Below are 23881 nucleotides of genomic sequence, written 5' to 3' on the forward strand. Positions count from 1 at the left end.
GAATGGTCTACTGGGCACTGCCAGGATCCACAATGGCCTCAACTCAGCATAAAGCTGAGAATAGCTCCTGAGCACCATCAGGGGTGCAAAAAACAAAAAAATCTTGGAGGAATCAAAATCCACTTTATATATCAAATAAAATAAACATATTTAAATTATAACATATCTCCAAACAACCTAAAAAGCAAAGTGAACTCACTAAGTAAAAACATAATTGCAAAAGAAGACATAATATCTGATTGTCTGGAAGCAGATTCTACACTTGATCGTAGCCAAAAGGCCGAGAAGTGATGGAAGCAGATTCTGAGAAGTATAACTGAACAGAGAGCCCAAGTTAAATATATCACACAGAACCTGAGTTCTGTCATAAATGGGAAATAGAGAAGAATTTGACTTCAAACCAACCAGTACTTTAGATGTAGAAAGAAGCAAGCTGTCAAAGAATTCAGCTACCAGCTTTCATTGAAACATAGTGATTAATTAATTTAGATAGCTGTATGGCTAATGATCAGGTTAACTTTATTTCATAGAATAATGACAAAAAATAACACACACACAAAACAACAACATGATTTTCCTAGACACCACAGTGACTGGCTTATTTCATTTCTATTTTATCTCTTTATACAAAAAGAAATCAACAGAAACACACTAAAACACACTCTCTGGCCCCTTAAATTAGTGAATTTAAAATTAAAACTTGAAGCAATATTTTGTACACTTTGATTCAAACTCTATTTACATATTAGATTGCACTTATAAAGATAGCAACATTTGTAATATGGTTGTAGGTTACTTTGATTTATTATCATTTTTTATCTTGATATAAAGTTTTAACGTTTTCTTCAATACAAATCAGACTTTCTTTTTGCTGTACATAATTTATCACCTGAATTACTGAAACCATCTTTCTCTTTGTGCTTTGCTGTTGATTTTAGGTTACAAGTGGCACATATGTCTTCCAAGTACGTACAATAAGTATCAAGCTCAATGTAAAAAATTCTACTCTTGAAAAGTTAGTGTGGAAAGAAAAGAAGTATTAGCAGTCTAATCCTTTGGTTCTTCTTTTTTTAAAAAACAACTGGTGATGTTTACAAGCAAGTGGTTAACTTCTTTTTGGTTAACTGACAAGCAGACTACTGATTAAAATCCAATACTGCTTAAGAAATACCACATTCCTCAGGTCATATCACTGCTCAAGGGCTGACCATGTATAATTGGGTTGACATGACAACAGGATACATAAGGCACAAATGAATGGTACAAATTAAAAACAAATACTTTAGGACTAGTATGTTCTTTTTCCGCACAAATACTAAAATATGTACCGTTTTTTAAAAAACAAACAAGTTAAATTTTTGGTTTTGAAACTACCTATACAAAAAATTTTACATTTACACCATCTGAGCTGCCCAAAAGAGTTTAAAAAAAGTACTGACTTTTTGCCATACATAAGACTTTCATCAATAGGCCCAAGATACTTGGGTTTATAATGTCTCAGCACTTGAGGGAGGGGGTGGGAGGAGAATAAACTTGCTCTTCCCCCTCTCCCTTATCCCAACAAGAGACAAAAGCAGAGGGCAATTAATTACAGTAGTGTTTGCTACTTATCACCATTGGCTGCAATTCAGAAGAAAGTGCCCAGGATGTACTGAGGCCTGGTGCACTGACCAGTGGGCCCAAGGAGTTAGGTAAGGCACTTTCATGAAGAGCACCCTTGTGGGACTGGAGTAGGCTGTGCAGGTCCAAACTGAGAGGAACAGAGAGAGGCCTTGCCCACCCAAGGCTCCTCAGCAGCAAGGGAAAACAAAGGAGGTAAGACTTGAAAGGCGCTACACAGACGTGGTCACTCGGTCAATGGCGTGATTGACCTCATTTTTGTTGGAATCCAGTCCTTTAGCAGCATTCATGTCATTCCACAAATTCTCCACTGTCTTTTTCATGTTCTTTAATTCGCCCGGGTGTGGTGTGGCTCGCCTCAGAAGTGTCCTCTGAAAACAAACAGTGAAGTGAGCAGCTTGGTTTTGCTTCTCCCCTCTTTTACAAAAGCAACTTGGAGCCTTCCCCTGCAAATCTTCCCTTCTCCAAGATCATGCTTAAATTTAAGTGTGGGAGAGAAAGCAAAGCTGGCTTAAGAGCCCTATATTTGCTTAACCACAGCACTTATGAAAGATGAAAAGTGTTGTCTGGAACTGATCTGGATAAAGAAGGGTTACCTTTTTAAAAATAAGAGATGAGTGGAAAATAAAAGCAAAGTTCTATTTTCTGAAAGGTAAAAAAAAATAAATAAAAAAATTTCTAAGACATGGGAGTGGGTTTGTGGAAGAAGTAAAAGGTAATGGGGGAAAAGAGTTCTTCATTAAAATCATTGTAATGTTCTACTATTACCCCAAGTGGTTTTGGCTTGCTTCAACCCTGAGGTGCTGGGAGTTTAAAAGGAAGAGTGATTCTTTTCTATTTGGTTGTCATCTGTGCTATTTATGTAATTGACTAAAAAAGTTCACATTCTAATAAAGACCATAGTGCTGGAAGTTCATTAACTATGAGAAATTTTAATTTTTTTGGTGGTCTGAGGATAAAATCCAAGACCTCACACATGCATGGCAAATATTCTACCACTGAGTTACATAGTAACCATGACAATTAAAAAATATTGTCTAGCATGTTATACTTTTATCTACTATAAAAGTTTCACAAGAAAATGAAACCAGTTATAAAAATCCTACAAGAGCAACTAAAGAGGCACTGAAGTGATTAGTGATATAATCCCACCCCACCAAGTCAGGAAGTCAGCATTAAGAGGCATTGATGTTGAAGTCACATGGTCATGCCGAATTCCTGTTTTGTACTCCACTATGGTAAAAGCATATATAACATGTTAGATAAGTAAGCCCCCATATGGAAACAGCTGGAATAACAATGACTACAGACAAAAGCTTAAAAACCACCTCTATGCTCTGAGAACTTCAAGGACTACCTTTAAACTTAGCTTATGATAAACTCAATTAGGTCAGAGTTTAAAGAAGCCAAAATGGGGGTGGGGTGGGTGAAGGAGAGGAAGAACAAGGGAGGAAGAGGGACAGAGAAAGAGAAAGAGAGAGAGAGAACTAAATGAATGTGTGGCAAGTCCAGAGGTGCTGCCTCACAGGCAAAGTGAGCCTATCTGCTCAACTCTCTGAAGTTCCCTGGTGAAATAGGATAGGAGACAGAAGATATGTAAAGGTAACCTATCACACACATATGGGGGAAAATGGTTCATGAATGACTCATGAAAAAAATAATCTTAAAAGTTTAAGGCAAAAGATGGGGTTGGAGAGATAGCATGGAGGTAGAGCATTTGCCTTGCACGCAGAAGGACAGTGGCTCAAATCCCGGCATCCCATATGGTCCCCTGAGCTGCCAGGAGCGATTACTGAGTGTACAGCCAAGAGTAACCCTGAGCACTGCTGGACATGACCCCCCCCCCAAAAAAAAAGTTTAAGGCAAAACATTAAATATAATGTTTGAACATCAAGACATCCATAGGGGGCACCTTTTTCATTCTATTGATTTTAATTTTGAATTTCCACAAAGGCCAAGAGTATCCCTCTCCTACCATTTCATTGTCCTCTTCATCCTTCTCATCTTCCAAGAACCGGATGGCACTGACCCTGTGCACAGCACGGTCGTTCCAGGCCTCATCAGAAACATCACTCACCAAGCTCTCCAGCGCGTCACAGCGTGGCAGGTGCTCTGTGGAGGAGACCCCATCAGAAGGGAATTCGGTTGACTCATCCCAGAGCCTGTGGGTGACTGTGGCAAGAAGGCTGCAACCAGAAGGACCAATGCAACCCCCAAACTGAGGAGAATATGACTACACAGTAGGGGCTTGATCTTGGCTTTTAAAAACAAACAGGAGGACTAGAACAATAGCACAGCAGGTAGGGCATTTGCCTTGCATCAAGCTAACCTGGGTTATATCCTCAGCATCCCATATGGCCACCTAGGCATGGACACAAATAATTCCTTAATACAGAAGTAGGTAACCCCTAAGAACTGCTGGGTGTGGCCCCCAAAAGCAAAAGCAACAACAAATACCCAAATCAAGCTTAGAAGCTTTCTTTTTTTTTTTTTTAATAAGGCCAAATTCCATTGGAGATGACATGAAATATCTGTTAAGCGAGTATGTTCAACAATTGAGGGCATGTCACTCTCATTTTCAAAGTCTTTTCCCTATGCTATGACTTCAAACTCCTTCTAACTGTCAAGGGGACATATGCTGAACACAGGAGTCATTTTAGGAACAATTTCAACCACTTGATTCTTTGGGTATCTTTGGTTTTTTTTTTTTGGGAGGTGGCAACAGTACTCAGGAGTTACTCCCTGTGGTAATGTGAGGGAACATATGGGATACCAGGGATTGAATCTGGATCTGCTACATGCAAGGCAAATTTTACAGGTATAAAAATAACAACCTGAAATTAATGCAAATATATAATATTATATACTATATTTTTATTTTTAGGCCATACTCAGTGGCACTCAGAGCTTATTCCTGGCTCTGAGTTTAGGCATTACTTATAGTGGGGCTTGAGGGATCATGTGTGATCAAATCAGGGTCAGCCATGGGCAAGACACATTCGCTGCCCACTGTATATCTCTCCACACACATGCACACATGTGTGTGTATATATGGCGTAAATAACAATAAATATATGTATAATGACTCAAAAGAACTCACTGGCTTAAAATTAGTTTGTACATGAATCCCCAAACTATCAGTCTGGATTTTAAGTGACTGCTACCTTTTTATAGGAGTCAATGTATTTTCAGCTTTAGCTGCAAAAGTCTACTGAAGAAACTTCAGTCACAATACAGGGATGTTGATGGCACTTTTCTTATGGTATAAGAATTATAATAACAATAAAATAATAATAATAATAATAATAAAATTCACTCAGTTAGATGGGTAGATGAAACAAATATTGATCACCTTTGGAAGTGAGTAAATTTAAGGGCAGATACTGGTTCCTGCCACTCCTACTGGCTACATGAAGACTGTCCTCAAATTAAATTCACCTGTGCAGGTTGGCTCAGAAGGCAGCTGAGGAAGTAGGACGCATGTTAGGATCTTTTCTCCAGTGGTGTGGTCTGTATCCGTCTGGAATGTGAGCAGAGGCTGCGACTGGTTGTCTGACAACCACAGGGCTTTTAGATTCAAGGTAGTCAGGGATAAAGGCAAATGCAGCAACCTAAGTGAAAATCAAAGGAAACAGTGGCATCTCAGTGTGGAGGAACTGGCATCTTGGTGGATGTCACTGAGTAATCTTGCCAGAAATAAGGGAGAGTTTCTGTCTCCTGGGATTAGATTACATTAAATACAAGTTTATAGGGCAGCTAGTTTACTCTACATGTGGACTGTTACTGCAGGTTTTTGCACTACTCTTTGCTGTCTTCACCTCACCCATTGGGACCCACAGACCAGGAAGCAAAAATATTTAGTTTATTCTGTAACCTTCTGTATCCTTCCAAATCAACACAAGTAGTCTGTACCATTTTCTCACATCTCCATGTTCTACAGAAGATCATATTCCCCAGAAAAAAAAAGCCCAATGGTTGCTTTTTATCAGTGCTGTGGCACCAAAAACTACAACAAAGTAGTTAATAACTCTCTTGTATCCAATTTTGTTCCTCACTCTTGAACTACTATAGCAACTACAATGTCAAGTTTGTTCTACTCCTTCTAAAAATGGCCAAGTTGTATAATTATTGTATGATTGATACAACCATACAATTTATGATTATATGATTATTATATAATTGACTCTGCTATCTGACTAGATTCTAATTGTAAAATTAGCTCAAACATTTCAAAAATGTTGAAAGTTATAAATACTAACAAGAGAACATTTTAACAATGAGAATATTTAAACAATGAAAATGCAGCTGAAGGAGCAGATTCTTTTATCATATTTTTTTCCCTCCTCTATGGGAGCTACTTTGAACATTTTGGTATTTTTGAGGGGTTTGAAAATGACAAGAACAGTATATGTATTTGTTATTTTCACTTAGCTTGCAGAGGACTTTCAGTTTTTAACTGCTTTTAGTTAGTAGTCCACTGTATGAAAGCATTTTTGTGTTGTTTTTCCTTTTCTTTTTTGAAATGTGCTTTTATTTTCAAATGCAAGTATATGACACTATAGTTCATTGCTAGCACACCCAAATTTAGTCTTCTCTCTCCAGCCATTCTACTGGCTGTACACAGGAACACAAATGGCCATTGGAACAGCTGCAAAGTAAAAGGCTTTTTAGGAAGAGACATCAACAAGACATCAATAACACATTACTCTATAACTTAGGGTAGGTACCCTGAGTCCTAGAATTAAGTAGACCTATAAGGCATTTGGAAGGAACCTATTGTTTCAGAGTAATGCCACTGTTGGATGTAGAGGGCCTGCTCCCAGCTGTTTTGCAAGAATATCAACTGTTTCAGGTCATTATTTGTTTTTTAGGGAAGAAGTGCTGATTTTTTTTTTTTTTGGAATGCCCTCATAAATTCCTTTTTTTACAATCCCTTTTTACCTTTTCCTCTTAAGATCTAAACGCCCAAGATTTTGAGAAAACTGATTTTGTTAGACCTCAGACCCTGAAGCACTCACCTTAATGAGCCACAAGCCTTAGCAGCTTGAAAGTTTGCTCACCCCTTCACTCTCCCTTCTCAGATATGGCTCCCTTTTGTATTCCCAGGTCAAATTACGAGAAAATGAGAGGTCAGCTTGTACCATAAAGCTCCTTGTTATAAAGGCCATTCTGTTTTTTGTTTTTTGTTTTTTTTTTTGGCCCAAAAGGTATCAGACCAGATAAGTGGGGTACAGAAGGAAGAAGTTAGGACTGTAAGAAGTGAGAACCAATCATGTATACTGTGGAGCTTAAACTATTTGTATTAACCAGTAAAATGCTTAGCCTGCTGAAGCCTGTTGACCCTATATAGACTGCCTGTTAGTTTCACATAGGGCCTTTGTCTTTCATGAGACTGGGCCCAGCTAGCTGAATAAACTCCGTTTTGCATTTTACATGATCAGAGGTGGTCTTTGACTCTGAATGCCCTTGGGTTATCTCCTTGGACCCTAACAATATTGGGAAAATTTATGAAGTACAATATAATGATCTATGAGTAAATAGCTGAAATGGTTAATAGAAAAGGATTAACACTATCATCTCAGTTACCATTTTTAATTTTTTTAGTTTTTGGTTTTTGGGCCACTCCTGGTGCTGCACTCAGAAATCACTTTTGACAGGCTTAGGAGACCATATGGAATGCTGGGGATTGAACCTGGATCATATTTGCATGCAAGGCAAACACCCTAAATACTGTGCAAGATCTCTACAGCCCAGAATTATGTGTGTGTGTGTGTGTGTGTGTGTGTGTGTGTGTGTGTATGTGTGAAAATATTTAAGAACTAGTTTCCTACAGCTTTCCAGTATATATTGTAATACACACACACACACACACACACACACACATATCCTCCCCATTCCACTCTATTTTCTTTGTTGTTAAATTGATAACTGGTCACACTTGCCAATCTGCATGTTCATTGTGGTACTGGGGTCTCAACCAATAGGGCCTCTATAATGCTGTAAATCTATGCCACCTACAATCATGTGGATGGCAACAATGATCAAATGATCTATTGCCAGGCTCTTAAAATGCAGTATTATTAATCAAACACATAGTGCTGCATCAGATTCACGGATTTCTTCCTGTCAGAACTGAAAGTTTGAAGATTCTGACTAACATAATCTTTATTTTCCTCTATCCTTTAAGCTGGCAACCACAATCTTTTGTTTTTATGAGTTTGTGTTTCATTTTTCAGGTTCCACAGATAAATGGCATTTTATTTTTTCTTTATATGGCTTATTTCACTTAGTTTAACATTTGAAGATCATCCACATTATTAGGAATGGCAGGACATAATTTTCTTTGAAAAACAGGGGCCAGAGCAAGAGCACAGGGGATAAAAGAAACTCATAACTTGCATGTAGATAATCTGGATTTGAGTTCCACCACCCCAGATTGTCACCCTAGCCTGCCAGAAGTGATCCCCAAGCACAAAGCCAGGAATAGGCCCTGAGCGTTGGCTGGTGTGGTCCTAAGAAAGAAAACTAACAACAAAAAAGAGAAAAAATAAACAAATGGAATTGTTTTGTTCTATTTTTTTTTAATTTCTTGAGGCACCTCCATTTTGTTTATCATAGTGGCTGAACTAATTTAATTTACATTCTTCCAAAAATATCACAAAAATGCCCTTATTTCCATATCATTACCAATTTATACTACCTCTTACTTTGGGAAGTTGGGAGAAGGGATGAGTACTAAGCACTCAAACAGGCGTGAGGTTCTAAAACATTTTGAATTGTAAAATTCAAAGGTATAAGCTATTTCCCCATGGGAAAATTTTTCTAGTATTGGCTCAACTAGTATTAGGAAGATTCTCAAATAACTTATTTTGTATGACTTGTGGGTATTCCTAGTAGAAGGTTAAAGAATTAAGGTAGCAGAGATTAACAGATGGGAGTATATTAAACTGAGAAGCTTCTGCACCTCAAAGGAAATAGCGCCCAGGATACAAGAGCCACCCACTCAGTGGGAGAAACTATTCACCCAATACCCATCAGATAAGGGACTAATCTCCAAAATATACAAGGCACTGACAGAACTTTACATGAAAAAAACATCTAATCCCATCAAAAAATGGGGAGAAGAAATGGACAGACACTTTGACCAAGAAGAAATGCAAATGGCCAAAAGACACATGAAAAAATGCTCCACATCACTAATCATCAGGGAGATGCAAATAAAAACAACTATGAGGTACCACCTCACACCACAGAGAATGGCACACATCACAAAGAAGGAGAATAAACAGTGTTGGTGGGGTTGTGGAGAGAAAGGAACTCTTATCTACTGCTGGTGGGAATGCCGTCTAGTTCAACCTTTATGGAAAGTGATATGGAGATTCCTCCAAAAACTGGAAATCGAGCTCCCATATGATCCAGCTATATCACTCCTAGGAATATACCCTAGGAACACAAAAATACAATACAAAAACCCCTTTCTTACACCTATATTCATTGCAGCACTATTTACCATAGCAAGACTCTGGAAACAAACAAGATGCCCTTCAACAGACGAATGGCTAAAGAAACTGTGGTACATATACACAATGGAATATTATGCAGCTGTCAGGAGAGATGAAGTCATGAAATTTTCCTATACATGGATGTATGTACACGGAATCTATTATGCTGAGTGAAATAAGTCAGAGAGAGAAAGACGCAGAATGGTCTCACTCATCTATGGGTTTTAAGAAAAATGAAAGACATTCTTTCAATAATAATTTTCAGACACAAAAGAGAAAAGAGCTGGAATTTCCAGCTCACCTCAGGAAGCTCACCACAAAGAGTGATGAGTTTAGAGAAATAACTACATTTTGAACTGTCCTAATAATGAGAATATATGAGGGAAATGGACAGCCTGTCTAAAGTACAGGCAGGGGTCGGCTGGGGAGGAGGGAGATTTGGGACATTGGTGATGTTAACGTTGCACTGGTGATGGGTGGTGTTCTTTACATGACTGAAACCCAAACACAATCATGTATGTAATCAAGGTGTTTAAATTATATATATAAAAAAAGAATTAAGGTAATGTGTACTTATGCACCTGTCGGTAGCTCATGATAAAAGATATTTCTTCCTCTTATTGTCACAAAAAGGCTTTGTGTTTTCACGATATTTTATAATCATCCTTGTTATACCTTCATGTATCACACTTATAAAAAAAAGCATTTTAAAACTAAAATATAGTCTCTCTGCTGCCATCTGCTAGTTTTATGTTTGAGAGAAGAGGCAAACTTGTTTGTTTAATTTGGTATTATTTCCCTTGCTGCTGCATATTTGTAAGTCAAAAGATTGGCATAATTTTTTATTGGTTTCTATCCTGATACTTTATAGTAGTAAGTAAATATTTTAATAGGATTAAATTTGGTTATGAATCTATAAATACCAGTACTACATAAACAGTACATTTGACTCAAATGACTTTCAAGTAAGTATATGCAACTCAACTATTTAACTGTTTTCTTTCCACTCTGGCCCAAGCAAAATAAAATTCAGCTTTCCTTTCTTTCCTAGATACCTGGAACATAGGGCTTTCATTAATGTGGAAATAGTTTGGACAATAAAACTATCTTCTGCAAATAAACAAATAGTGATGCAAATTCTTGCTTAACAGTATGGCAGGAACAGAGAAAGATCAGGAATGACTGAGGTATAAGGTCATGAGGGTACAATCCTCATGCTCTAAGTATGTTCTGCTTATCCCAGCAAAGATGGAATAGTAGCTGTTCAAATGAACCCAAAATTTCCAGTAAACCATTAGTGACTTTAGAGTTAAGATGTGTGTCTGGAGGTGTGTGTGTGGGGGGGGAGATGTGTGCCTGAGGGTTAGAGGGATGTGTACCAAGTGGGTAGTATGCCTGCTTTTATATAAGACTGATCCTGGTATGATTCCATATAGTACAGATAGTACCCCAAGCCTATATGGAGTGATCCCTGAGTGTGGAGCCAAAAGTGAATCCTGAGCACTACTAAGTGTGCATACCCCACCCCCACAAAAGCAAAACTAAAAGATGCTTGGCTGGCCCAATAGTCTGCTTCCCAGGTCACTGGAAACTGCTTGCTGCTGCTTGCATTAGCCACACTGTCTTAGGGGAAGCATATCTGCCCCACAGGTCTTTTCAGCCTAGGGATACAACAGGCAACAAAGATCTTTCACACAGCACAACCTAATCATGCTCCTTAAACCAACTTTTTGAATATGGTGGGATAAGCAGAGCTGGGACTGATGCTGGAATAATTCCCTGGTCCCTTTATCCTGAGATACTATAATACCCTATGTGCTTGGAGCTCATCAAATCTTGTATTTCCATTTTAAATAAATATATGTGATCATTCCAGATATTTAACAATCATCGACACTAGGGTTATTTGTCTAAATGATAAAATAATATATATACGGTTTTTCTATTAGATAACTTGCTGATAAACTCAATGAGCAAGAAATTGGTTCAACTGAGGGGCCGGAGCGATGGCACAGTGGTAGGGCGTTTGCTTTGCACTCAGCTGACCCAGGATGAACCACAGTTCATTCCCCAGGCATTCCATATGGTCCCCCAAACCAGGAGCAATTTCTGAGTGCATAGCCAGGAGCAACCCCTGAGTGTCAACGGGTGTGGTCCAAAAATAAGAAAGAAAAGAAGGAAGGAAGGAAGGAAGGAAGAAGGAAGGAAGGAAGGAAGGAAGGAAGGAAGGAAGGAAGGAAGGAAAGAAGAAGGAAGAAAGAAAGAAAAAAAGAAAGAAAGAAAGAAAGAAAGAAAGAAAGAAAAGAAAGAAAGAAAGAAAGAAAGAAAGAAAGAAAGAAAAGAAGAAGAAAGAAAGAAAGAAAAGAAAAAAAAACGAAGAAAGAAAGGTAGATAGAAAGAAGGAAAGAAGGAAGGAAGGAAGGAAAGGAAGGAAGGAAGGAAGGAAGGAAGAAAGAAGAAAGAAAAAAAGAAAGAAAGAAAGAAAGAAGAAAGAAAGAAAAAAAGAAAGAAAAGAAAGAAAGAAGAAAAAAGAAAGAAGAAAAGAAAAAAGAAAGAAAGAGAAAGAAAGAAGAAGAAAGAAAGAAGAAAAGAAAGAAAGAAAGAAAGAAGAAAGAAGAGAAGTGGTTTAACTGAAAGGGGTGAAATGAGTTTCCAGTAAGCAAGTCAGTTTCTGGAAGTCTCTTACTTCTAAGGAAGGGCACAGGGTAGACAAGGAAGTAAAGTATTGCCTGGACATTGCATCCCTGTTTAGAAAATGATGTGCTGAAAAGAACATGAGCATATCAAAAGCTGGGTGGCAAAGAATGAGTTGTGGAGAGGATAGTCAAATGCAATGCAGTTCAAGAGCTGTTGGCAAAGACTCTCAAGCACACCAATCAGCTAAAATGTTATCCCAATTGGGAAGGCTGAGGCTGGAGAGACAGTACACCTACAGGGCACTTGCCTTGCATGTGACTGATTCGACTTAAATCCCCAGCATTCCATAGGGTCCCTGGAGCACCATCAGAGTGATCCTGACCACAGAGCTGGAAGAGAGCCCTGATCACAGCTGGGTGTGGCCTACAATCAAAACCAAAACCAAACTGAAATACTGAAAAGGCTAGTTGACTTACTAAATGGAAACTAGCTTCTGTGACGAAATCTCTCTGTATTACTCACTGTCTAATGATGCCACAGTTCCCCACTCTTAAAATGACCAAGTTGTAAGTCCCATTTCAGTAAGTAAATGAAAGAATAAAAACAGCGAGATATTGGGGCCGGAGAGATAGCATGGAGGTAAGATATTTGCCTTGCACGCAGAAGGACAGTGGTTCGAATCTGGCATCCCAAAAGGTTTCAGGAGCGATTTCTAAGCATAGAGCCAGGAGTAACCCCTGAGCGCTGCCGGGTGCAACCCAAAAAACAAACAAACAAACAAACAAAAAAAATCAGCGAGATTTTACTCAGTGTTTTTCTGTACTTCACTTAATCTTTTTCTGTACTTCAAATTCCTGCAAGATCGTATTAAAATAAGCAGTCTGCCACTAGCAAAATTTGGTGCAAATGACCAAGCTTTAACTTTAGTTTACAGAGAATTCTAACATCTCAGAAATAAAGTTAGCAACTGAAATAAACAGACACAAAAGTAAACATCTCCTGTAAGCATTAATTTTAAAAAGATGAACATTCCTCAAACCAAAATCCATCTCTAGGTACCCAGCTAAGCACTACCATTCATTTGGCACTGCTGCCTGCAACTCATTAGCAAAAATGAAAAATAGGGGATTCATGGCTGGCCTAAGGGACCAAGCTAATCAGTAATGAGAACACAGTCCGCCCAGCATTCTTCAGATTAGTTTCATTAACTACTAAAAAAAAAAAAAATCACTGCTCTCCACCCACCAGCTGAGCACAATTTCTCCTAATTGTATAACATTCAAAAACAATTATTTAATTCCTTGTGGAAATGAAGCTTGTGACCGAAGATATTTCACAGTCATTTGCTGCTTTATACTTTGCAAAACAATTACTTTCAACATTTTCATTCAGTGGGCAACTATTTACTAAGGCCTTTGTCATTGCTGGCAAAGTGAAAGCACCAAAATTCACAGGACACATAAACCATCATAACTGATTGAGGCAATTTTTAAGTGTATGTGAGTGATATTGGTGGGAAGGTATGCACAAATATTTAGGACAGTCTGCTATTGGGAGCCTTAAGTTTGGTGAAATTTTAAAAATAAAGACTCAGAAAGAAGGCAGCTTCTGGGAATAAATGTAAACCCAAGAGAGATCAAAGGCCAACTCTGGTTTAAATCCCTGAGCAGATCTATGAGTTAATCCTAAACATAGCAAGGCCCAGCTTCATGCCCCCACCATTTCCCCACCCTCCAGAAAAAAATGAATGAAGAGTAAAAATGGGAAATAAAGAAGATGCTCCGAGGTAAAATAAATATAGGCTGGAGAAGGGAAGAAAGCACATATGATTTTTGAGGAGAAGTCTAAAAGAAATTAGACTACCACCAACTTAGGCCAGAACTTGAGAAATGGTTATGCTGTGATCTCAGAGATGCCTACATCTCTTTAGGTGGCCCTACAGTGTCTTTTGTTTTGGATTGTGTCTCACTTGACAATCCTGTGCCCTCATTTTCCAGAGAAATGTTCCAAAATCTCACCGTTTATTACCCAGGAGGTGCAGTCACTGGTAAAGCGCATTAAGATTCCTCATGCAAATCCAGCTCCAGCTAATTCAAGCTCATTTTTAAATGAAAAAAACTAAGGAGCCAATGGGTCTTCCAGTACTCAGGCAGGGCTCTTTATATCCTGATACTGTTGCTCTGGGAAACCTTTCACAAGACTAATAAGGAATGTCATAAGGAATGACATCCATAAGAACTGATCCACACAAAGGGGGGGGGGGGGCAATATAAAAAGGAGGATTTTTGAGGTCCTTGGGAAAGGGAAGTGAGTACACTGGTGATGGGTTCAGTGTTAGAATTATGTCTATGACTAATCCATCATTAATAGTATTGTAAACCACACAATCTCCATTTAAAAATGTTTTAAAAATTAATAACTTGGTTTCTTTTTATTATATTTTTATGTAAACACCTTGATTACAAATATGATTGTAGTTGGATTTAGGTCATGTAAAGAACACCATCCTTCACCAGTGCAACATTCGCAATAACAATGTCTCAAATCTCCTTCCTCCCCACCCCACCCCCACTGCACTCTACTTCCCACATTCATTTAGATTGTTATGATAGTTCTCAGTTTACTTATTTCTCTAATTGCACTCAACACTATTTGTGGTGAGCTTCATGTTGTGAGCTGGACCTTCCAGCCCTTCTCTAGTTGTCTCCAAGAATTATTGCAAAAATTCTTTTATTTTTCATAAAAATCATAGATGAGGGACACTATTCTGGGTCTATCTCTCTCTCTCTGACTTATTTCAATCAGCATAATAGATTCCATCTACATCCATAACATGAAAATTTCATGACTTCATCTCTACTGATGGATGCATAATATTCCATTGTGTTTATGTACCACATTTCTTTAGCCATTCATCTGCTGATGAGCATCTTGGTTGTTTCCAGAGTCTAGCTATTGTAAATAGTACTGCAATGAATAGAGGTGTGAGGAAGGGATTTTTGTATTGTATTTTTGTGTTCCTAGGGTATATCCCTAGGAGTGGGTTAGCTGGATCATCCGATAGCTCAATTTTCAGGTTTTGGAGGAATCTTCATATTGCTTGCCATAACAATTGGAATAGATGGCATTCTCACCACCACTGATTAAGAGTTCCATTCTCTCCACATCCCCATCAGCACTGCTTATTGCCATTCTTTGTGATGTGCACCAATATCTGTGGTGTGAGATGGTTCCTCATAATCGTTTTGATTTGCATCTCCCTGATGAATAGTGATGTGGCATTTTTATGTGTCCTTTAGCCATTTGTATTTCTTCTCTTGTAACATTCTGTCAGTGCCTTGTATATTTTGAATATTAGTCCAATTATCTGATGGGTATTGGGTGAATAGTTTCTCCCACTCAGTGGGTGGCTCTTGTATCCTAGGCACTATTTCATTTAAGGTACAGAAGCTCCTCAACTTAATATAGTCCCATCTGTTTATATGGGCCTCCACTTGTTTGGAAAGTGCTATTTCCTCCTTAAAGATACTGTTAGTCTCAATGTCATACAGTGTTTTACCTACATGTTGTTCTATTTACCTTATGGTAAATAGATAAATAGGTCTGATATCTAGGTCTTGAATCCATTTGGATTTTACCTTTGTACATGGTGTTAGCAAGGGGTGTGAGTTCACTTTGTTGGAAGTAGCTAACCAGTTGTGCCAACACCACTTGTTGAAGAGGTTTTCCTTACTCCATTTAGGATTTCTTGCTCCTTTATCAAAAATTAGGTGATTTTATGTCTGGGGAACATTCTCTGAGTACTCAAGGTTATTCCAGTGATCTGAGGGTCTGCTTTTATTCCAATACCATGCTGTTTTGATAACTATTGCTTTGTAGTAAAGTTTAAAGTTGGGGAAAGTGATGCCTCCCATATTCCTTTCCCAAGGAGTGCTTTAGCTATTTGAGGGTGTTTATTGTTCCAAATGAATTTCAGAAGTGATTAATCATGTCATGGGTATCTTTGGGGGAATCACATTAAGTCTATACATGCTTTTAATGATGTTAATCCTGCCAATCCATAAGCAGGGTATGTGTGTCCATTTCTGTATGTCCTCTCTTATTTCTTGGAAAAGGATTTTATAGTTTTCTTTGTATAGGTACTTCACATATTTTATCAAGTTGACTCCATGATATTTGAGTTTTTGTGGCACTAATGTTAATGGTTTGTTTTCTTAATATTCATTTCCCTATCATTTTGGTGTATAAAAAGGCCATTGATTTCTGTGTGTTAATTTAATAGCCTGCCACATTGCTATATAAATTTATTGTTTCTAGAAGCTTTTTAGTAGAGTCTTTGGGGTTTTCTAAATAAAATATCATGTCATCTGCAAACAGTGAGAGCTTGACTTCTTCCTTTCCTATATGGATACCTTTGATATCTTTTTCTTGCCTAATTGCTATAGCAAGTACTTCCAGTACTATGTTGTATAGGAGTGGTGAGAGAGGACAGTCTTGTCTAGTACCAGAATTTAGAAAGAAAGCTTTTAGTTTTTCTCCATTGAGGATATATTTGCCATTGGCTTGTGGTAGATGGCACATAACTATATTGAGAAAGGTTTCTTTCATTCCCATCTTGCTGAGAGTTTTGATCAAGTATGGGTGTTGGACCTTATCAAATGCTTTCTCTGCGTCTACTGATACGATCATGTAATTTTTTAATTCTTTTGTTGTTGATGTTGTGTATTTTGTTGATAGATTTACGGATGTTAAACCATCCTCACATTCCTGGGATGAAACCTACTTAATCATAGTGAATGATCTTTTTGATTAGGCACTGGATCCTATTTGCCAGTATTTCATTGAGGATCTTTGCATTTATGTTCATCAGGGATACTGGTCTGTAATTTTCTTTTTTTGGCAGCATCTCTGTCTGGTTTTGGTATCAAAATGTTGTCTTCATAAAAGCTATTTGGAAGTGTACCTTTTTTTTTTTTGTTTTTTTTTTTTTTTTTTTCAATTTCATGAAAGAGCCTGGCCAGGATTAGTAACAGTTCCTCTTGAAAGGTTTGAAAGAATTCATTAGTGAATCCATCCACGCCTGGGCTTTTGTTTTGGGGCAAATTTTTGATTACTGTTTTAATTTTCACAATGGTGATGAGGGTGTTTAGATATGCTACATCCTCCTTATTCAACCATGGAAGGTTATAAGAGTCCAAGAATTTATCCATTTCTTCTAGGTTCTCATATTTGGCAGTATAGAGTTTCTCAAAGTAGTCTGTGATTACCCCTTGAATCTCTGCAGTGATCTCTGCTTTTCATTTCTAATACGGGTTATTAAGTTTCTCTCTCTTTGTGAGTTTTGGCAATGGTCTATCAATATTGTTTATTTTTTCAAAGAATCAACTCCTTTCGTTGATATTTCAGACTTTTTTGGGTTTTTCACTTCATTGATTTCTGCTCTAAGCCTTGTTATTTCCCTCTCTGAATATTTTTGGTTCCTATTGTTGATCATTTTGTAATTTTATAAGCTGCACCATTAGACTATTAAGGTATGCCTCCTCCTTCCTTCCTAAAGTGTGCTTGATAAATTTTCCTCTCAGTACCGTTTAGTTGCGTGCCATAGATTCTGATAGTTTCTGTCTTTTCATTTGTTTCCAGGATTTGATTTTCTCTTGGACCCACTGGTTGTTCATTAGTAGGCTGTTTAATTTCCAGTTGTTAAAGTTCTTCTTTTGTGTCCCTTTGTAGTTCACATCTAATTTCAGAGCCTTGTGGTCAGCAAAGGTAACCTTCAAAATTTCTATCCTCTTGATTTTATGGAGGTATGTTTTATGTGCCAGCATGTGGTCTATCCTGGAGAATGACCCATATACATTGGAGAAGTATGTGTATCCAGGTTTCCTGGGATGAAGCTTCATATATATATATATATATATATATATATATATATATATATATATATATATATATATATATATATATATACGTATATATATGTATATATATACATACACACATACATACTAGGCCTCTTTCTTCCATTTATCTTTTCAGGGCTAGTATATTTTTGTTGGGTTTCAGTCTGGTTGACCTGTCAAGTGTTGACAAATCATGTTGAAGTCTCCCACATTAATGTGTTATTATTAATATCCTTTTAGATTGTCAATAATTGTATTAGATATTTTGCTGATCTCTCATAAGGTGCGTATATGTTTGGTAATGCGATTTCTTCCTGTTGCACATATTCCTTGATTAGTACAAAGTGTCCATCTTTGTCCCTTACAACTTTTCTGAGTCTAAAGTTTGTGTTGCTTGATATTAATATGGCCACCCTAGCTTTTTTAAGGGTGTTGTTGCTTGGATGATTTTTCTCCAGCCTTTGATTTTGAGTCTATATTTGTTCTGACTATTCAGGTGTGTTTCTTGTAGGCAGCAAAAGACTGAATTCAACTTTTTAATCCATTTAGCACTCTGTGTCTCTTATCTGGCACATTTAGTTCATTGACATTGAGGGAGATGATTGTCATGGGATTTAATGTCATCTTTATGTATAAGTTTGGTGTGTCTGTTGATCTGTCTTATCTTAAAGTAGACCTTTCAGTTTTTTTCTTTAAGGCTAGTTTTGTATCTGTAAAGTTTCTGAGCTGTTATTTATCCGTGAAGCTACGAATCCTTCCTTCAAACCTGAACATGAGTCGGGCTGGGTGCAGTATTCTAGGTGAAGCCTCCATTTCATTCAGTCTTGTCACAATAGCCCATCACTGTCTTCAGGCCTTGAGAGTTTCTTATGACATGTCTGCTGTAAATCTTATGAATGCTCCTTTAAATGAAATTTCCCTTTTTGATCTTTGCTTTCAGTATTCTAGCTCTTTCTGTAGGATTAGTCATTCTGACTAGGATGTGTCTTGTGATGTTTTTCTTCGGGTCTATTTTAGTTGGTACTCTTTGGGCATGCAGGATTTGAATGCATTCAGTCTTTAGCTCTGGGAGCTTCCTGTGATGATGTCTTTGACTTGATTCTCCCTGTGCTTCTGACACTCCAATGATTCTTATGTTGTTTCTGTTGAGTTTATCAAAGACTTCTATTTTCATCTGTTCCCATTCTTTGAGTATTTTTTCCATTGTCTGATCATTTGCCTTAAGGTTCTTTTCCAATCTCTTCTGCTGTATGGAGTTGTTCTGCATTTGAACTTCCACTTCACTGATTCTGTCCTTGGCTGCTGTTACCTGTTGAAGAGTCTTTCCATTGAGGTTTTCAGGTTAGCTACTGTGTTTTTCAGATGTTATTTCAGTTTGGAGTCTTCTGATTTCTGTCTTTACGTTTTGTTCAGCTAGAGCTATTTTTTCTTTGATTTCCATGAGGATCCTCCATATTTCTATTCTAAACTCCTTATCTGAGAGATTAATCAGATGGTTGGTATTTTTTTTGGGATCATCAGAGGTATCATCTTCATTCTCTGTGCATGGTGTTTGCCTGCGAGGTTTCCCCATTGTCACACTTGTAGTTTAATTTATTTGTGTGTTATTGTGGGGTTGATTTGTTAGAATGAGTGCTCGGCCATGAAGAGTGATTTTGCTGGACCCTTCTTGCCCTCTCAGGAGAGATTCAGGAGACAGAAGAGTAGAGAAATACACATAGGTGACAAGGACCCCCGGTCTCCCCAGTTGGTAATCTCACAGTAGGGACAGATCCTCCAGCCTGCCTTCACAGATAAAGATTATGCCTTTCTGCCGAGGCACCACTGATAGCAGGTTTTCACTCAAGTCTTTCTTGGTTTTTCAGCTTGGGCAGCTCTGGAGAGCGATTTTTCTGGGCCCTTCTCAGCCCTTTCAGGAGAGGTTCAGGAGACAGAAGAATAGAGGAACAGACACAGGCAACAGGCCCCCCAGCCTTTCCCAGTTGGTAATCGCACAGCAGGGACAAATTCCTCCTGCTTGCCTTCACAGACAAAGGATCTCTTGGTTTCTTAAATTGTGGGTCACATAAAGAAATGTGCAGTTGTGGAAGAGGGGTAACAAAAATATGGCTATCAGGAAATGGAGAGACAGCACAGCGGTAGGGTATTTGCCTTGCATGTGGCCGACCCAGGAGGGACCCAATTCATATGGTCCCATAGGTCCCCAACCTACCAGGGGTGAGTTTTGAGTGCAGAAGCCAGGAGTAACCCCTGAGCACTGCTGGGTATGGCCAAGAATCCAATCAATCAATGAATCAATAAATAAAGTTAAAAAAAATCTGGCAATAGTAGAAGCTTCAGAGCATACAACTGCCCATAATTACTTCATAATCAAATGTATAATGAACTCAAGGTGTTTCTCACCCAACTGTGTGTCACATTTCTTTGAGCTAAAAGGGGCCGTAAGTGGAAATATTTTGAGAAGTCATATTTTAGTTCTCATCCTGGATCTTTGCTACTCTCTCAGGCTCATTCATTGTAGCATTGAATATTTATTTATGTTTGGGACCACACCCAGAGGTGTACAGGATTACTCCTGGTTCTGCACTCAGAAATCACTCCTGGAAGGCTCAGGGGATCATATGGGATACCCCAAGGATTGAGTCTAGGTTGGTCCTGGGTAGGCCACGTGAATGGGAAACACTCAACTGCTCTGCTATGGCTCCAGCCCCCAATACTAAATTTTTTTTTTTTGAGGAGGGGCCACACCCAGTGACAATCAGGGGTTACTCCTGGCTAACCCTCAGAAATTGCTCCTGCTTGGGGACTATATGAGACTCCAGGGGAACTGCAGTCCATCCTAGGTTAGCATATGCAAGGCAAGCGTCCTACCACTTGCACCATTGCTCTGACCCCAACATGAATTTCTTGAGGCCAGTAACTACTTGAGGCCTGGGTAGCTCAACTGATTAGTATACATTCTGCAAGATGGAGCAAAGGAAAGATGATGTGGCAGCAAAGAGAAGATGAGGGAAGTAGGGAAATATGCCTCAATGGCAAAGCAAATGTAAAGATTACCTGTTCCCTGCCACATCTAGAACGTGAAGCTCTGTTGCTTGTGAAACCTCTGCAGGTATCCAAGTTAGTCTGTTGTCACGAACACAGAACACAGTGAGGCTGCAGCAGCCCCCAATCTACAGTGGGAAAGAAAAGGCATAATTTTTCCATGTTTTGAGAGGAAGTGGGGTGAACTTGGACTATCTTTTATTCAAATTATGTCAAATGATTTATAAATCTCATTATCTATTACAAGTAAATAAAATCACACAAAACAAAGTTCAATGAGATAATAAAAATCTTTGCAAAAATATGCATACATATCCTAAATCAAGAGAATAAATAATACAACTAAAAAATTCCATCTGAAAAGTAATTTCTCATTGCTATCTAATATAACTACATATTTTAGAATGTGTTAGCAAACCCATAAAAGTATATTTGATTATACAGAATTTCAAGAGTTCTAGTAACATATTCACTCTCTCACACACACACACCCTTCAGAAAGTTCAGACAGACACACACACACACACAACCCTTCAGAGACCAGTCCACTTTCTATCTTAATTGTTTTGTGTTATGGTTTATTACAAAAAAAAAAAGAAGAGAGGGACATCTACTAGGTGATACAGGTCTTAATTACAACTGCATAGGTTTAAATAGCTTTTGTATAATTTGGTTATGTTCTCTTTAGTTCGATAAATGCAAACTTCATGCTATTTTATTGTAAGTTTGTTAAACATATCCACACTGATCCAGCTATGACTTGCTTCTGAAAGCACATAAGCTCATATCTCAATCTTCATCATGTCTAGTGGTTATTTTTATTATTTTTAAAATAGGCAATTCAAGGATATTGAGCTATTCACCTATCTAGTCTGTTTTATGTTTTGTTTTGTTAAGAGGTGCCAGAGCTAATGCACAGTGGGTAGAGCTTTTGTCTTGTACAGAGTTGACCAGATTTTGATCCCTGACAACCTGTATGATCACCTGAGCCTGCCAGGAGTAACCCCTGGCAGCCACCTGGTATGAACCAAAAACCTTTAAAAAAAGGGGGGGGGGCAAAAAATGCAGTGATTCTCTTGAACAAATTGGCAGTGTTTTTAGAAAAGGGATTCTAATTGGGATGGTAGAAACAACTTGATCCCAGACACAACATTCTGTAAGACTCCATACAATACTATATTCTTTTTGGACTACTGTCTTCACTGAGAGCAAAGGCTGGCACAGGCACAACAAAGGCTGGCAGAAAGGCTCCTCATGAAGGAGCCTATTGAGTTCTCTGTGACATGAAAAAATCCTCCACAGTCTCCTAGTTGGTGACATATGAATATATCTTCTGCCTTTTTCATTTACATGTGTTTGAGTATATAATATCTTGAAAAGCAGAAGACATAACAAAACTGCTACATATTCATAGAAAGTTTATTAGATTTTTTTCGAGTTAGTATAAAGATTTTGAAGGAATATATTTTACTGTAACATTTACTCATAAAGAATGTCCAAGAAAAGTAAGCAAGTGGGGCTGGAGAGATAGCATGGAGGTAAGGCATTTGCCTTTCATGCAGAAGGACGGTGGTTCGAATCCCGGTATACCTTACGGTCCCCTGTGCCTGCCAGCGGCGATTTCTAAGCATAGAGCCAGGAGGAACCTCTGAGTACTGCCGGGTGTGACCCCCTCCCAAAAAAAAAGAAAAGTAAGCAAGTATACATACACAAACTCATAATTATCTTCAGCCACCTGGAAAACTTTCAAATAGACAGAAAGGCAATTCAATGGTCTCTTTTACTTCTTTTTGTTGTCATTTTCCATCCCAGTGAAAACTGGTTTATTAATTCAAGATACATATCTTGAATATTTGGATTTCTTTTCTATTCATTCAGATTTGGTCAACAACTGGAGGTAGCCCAGGGTTCATTCTTGGAGCATTCATTCTGGGGGGTCATTGCTGACATTGGGAAGGGATATGGTGCCAGGGGTCAAAACCAGGCTTCCTTCTTGTAATGCCTACATTCTATCCCTTTTAGTCATCACTCCTGCCCAAAGGTACCATTTCTTATAGAAATGCCTTTCTTACACATTTCTCTCTTTTATTATTTTCTTGCTTTTTGGGCCACATCTAGTGATGCTCAGGAGTTACTCCTGGATATGCATTCAGAAATTGCTCCTGGCTTGGTCTCAAACCACATATCACTTACAAATCACACATTCACTAATCTATAAACATTCCCTAATGTATATTGTTCTGTATAACTAGTATCTAACAGGACAAACTATCATATGACAAATCCTAAGATGGTCTGACAAAGCTAACTGTTTAATCTATACATAACTACATATAATCAGGCTGCCGGTCAGCCAAGTACCCATTCTATTTACTCACATGAGAAGTCTATATATCTACCAACGTTTTTCTCAGGTAGTATGTTTATATACTTTATGTGTATTTGCTTCCTTACCAACAAAGGGCTGCTATTAAGTTATCATTTGCTTTTACTTGAGAAAACATTTTTCCTTCATTTTCGTAGGAATCTCTAGAGTAGCTTCTCTTATATTTTGTGAATATGGGGTTCTCAATCAATGTTATGTCTGAAAAGCATTGTGGGGCATGGCATGCCTCACCTCCCCTCCCTTGAGGAAGGAAACTATCAATTTTATTCCAGTGCCCTGGAATAACATGGAAAAAAAGAAATCAAAACGCTTTTTCTTTTGATGCCATGACCAGATTCTCTGTGATAAATTTAGATAACCCTAACAAAGATTTACTCATAGGAAGGAAATCCAAAGACAGTCACCCGACTGTTGTACAATCCTACTCCATGTGAGGATTTGGGGTCAGCAATGTGCTGAGGCAATTCTTCCTTGTGATTAAGGCTAGATATAGCCTTCTACACTGTCAGCCTGGCCTGGCATTATGTGTATATACTCCACAAGGTGCAGAAGCAGAAAATGGCAAAACTCATGAGGATGCACTTACTTCTTTCTTGGCCAGTGTGCAACACCAACACTCAACCATTATTTGGGCACTGTGTTCATGAAGCTGTCCACTGGCCCAGTCACCTGAAGGATATCTCTTTAGGACCTCTACTTATAAAACATGTAAGCATTTTCAATTGTACAAGGTATATATTCATATATATACACATATACATATAATATATAAAGTATATATAAATGTATAA

The 23881-nt window shown here is 38.1% G+C and overlaps 1 protein-coding gene and 1 pseudogene across 1 annotated transcript in view; both read right to left on the reverse strand.

Moving 5' to 3' along the window:
* Window positions 1-205: 205 nt before the first annotated feature.
* LOC126014946 (uncharacterized) lies at window positions 206-292 on the reverse strand (annotated as a pseudogene).
* A 629-nt stretch (window positions 293-921) lies between these two features.
* The window catches only part of LRRC1 (leucine rich repeat containing 1), a 170228-nt gene continuing 147268 nt past the window's right edge, over window positions 922-23881 (reverse strand). Inside the window, exons 7-10 of the mRNA XM_049777648.1 lie at window positions 20717-20832; window positions 5059-5231; window positions 3596-3732; window positions 922-1991 (exon numbers count right to left, since the gene is read on the reverse strand). Coding sequence (XP_049633605.1) covers window positions 1833-1991; window positions 3596-3732; window positions 5059-5231; window positions 20717-20832 — 585 coding nt within the window. The 3' untranslated portion in view covers window positions 922-1832. The remainder of the gene's footprint in view (window positions 1992-3595; window positions 3733-5058; window positions 5232-20716; window positions 20833-23881) is intronic.

Source organism: Suncus etruscus, chromosome 7, assembly GCF_024139225.1.
Source record: "Suncus etruscus isolate mSunEtr1 chromosome 7, mSunEtr1.pri.cur, whole genome shotgun sequence".
NCBI classification, from domain to species: domain Eukaryota; kingdom Metazoa; phylum Chordata; class Mammalia; order Eulipotyphla; family Soricidae; genus Suncus; species Suncus etruscus.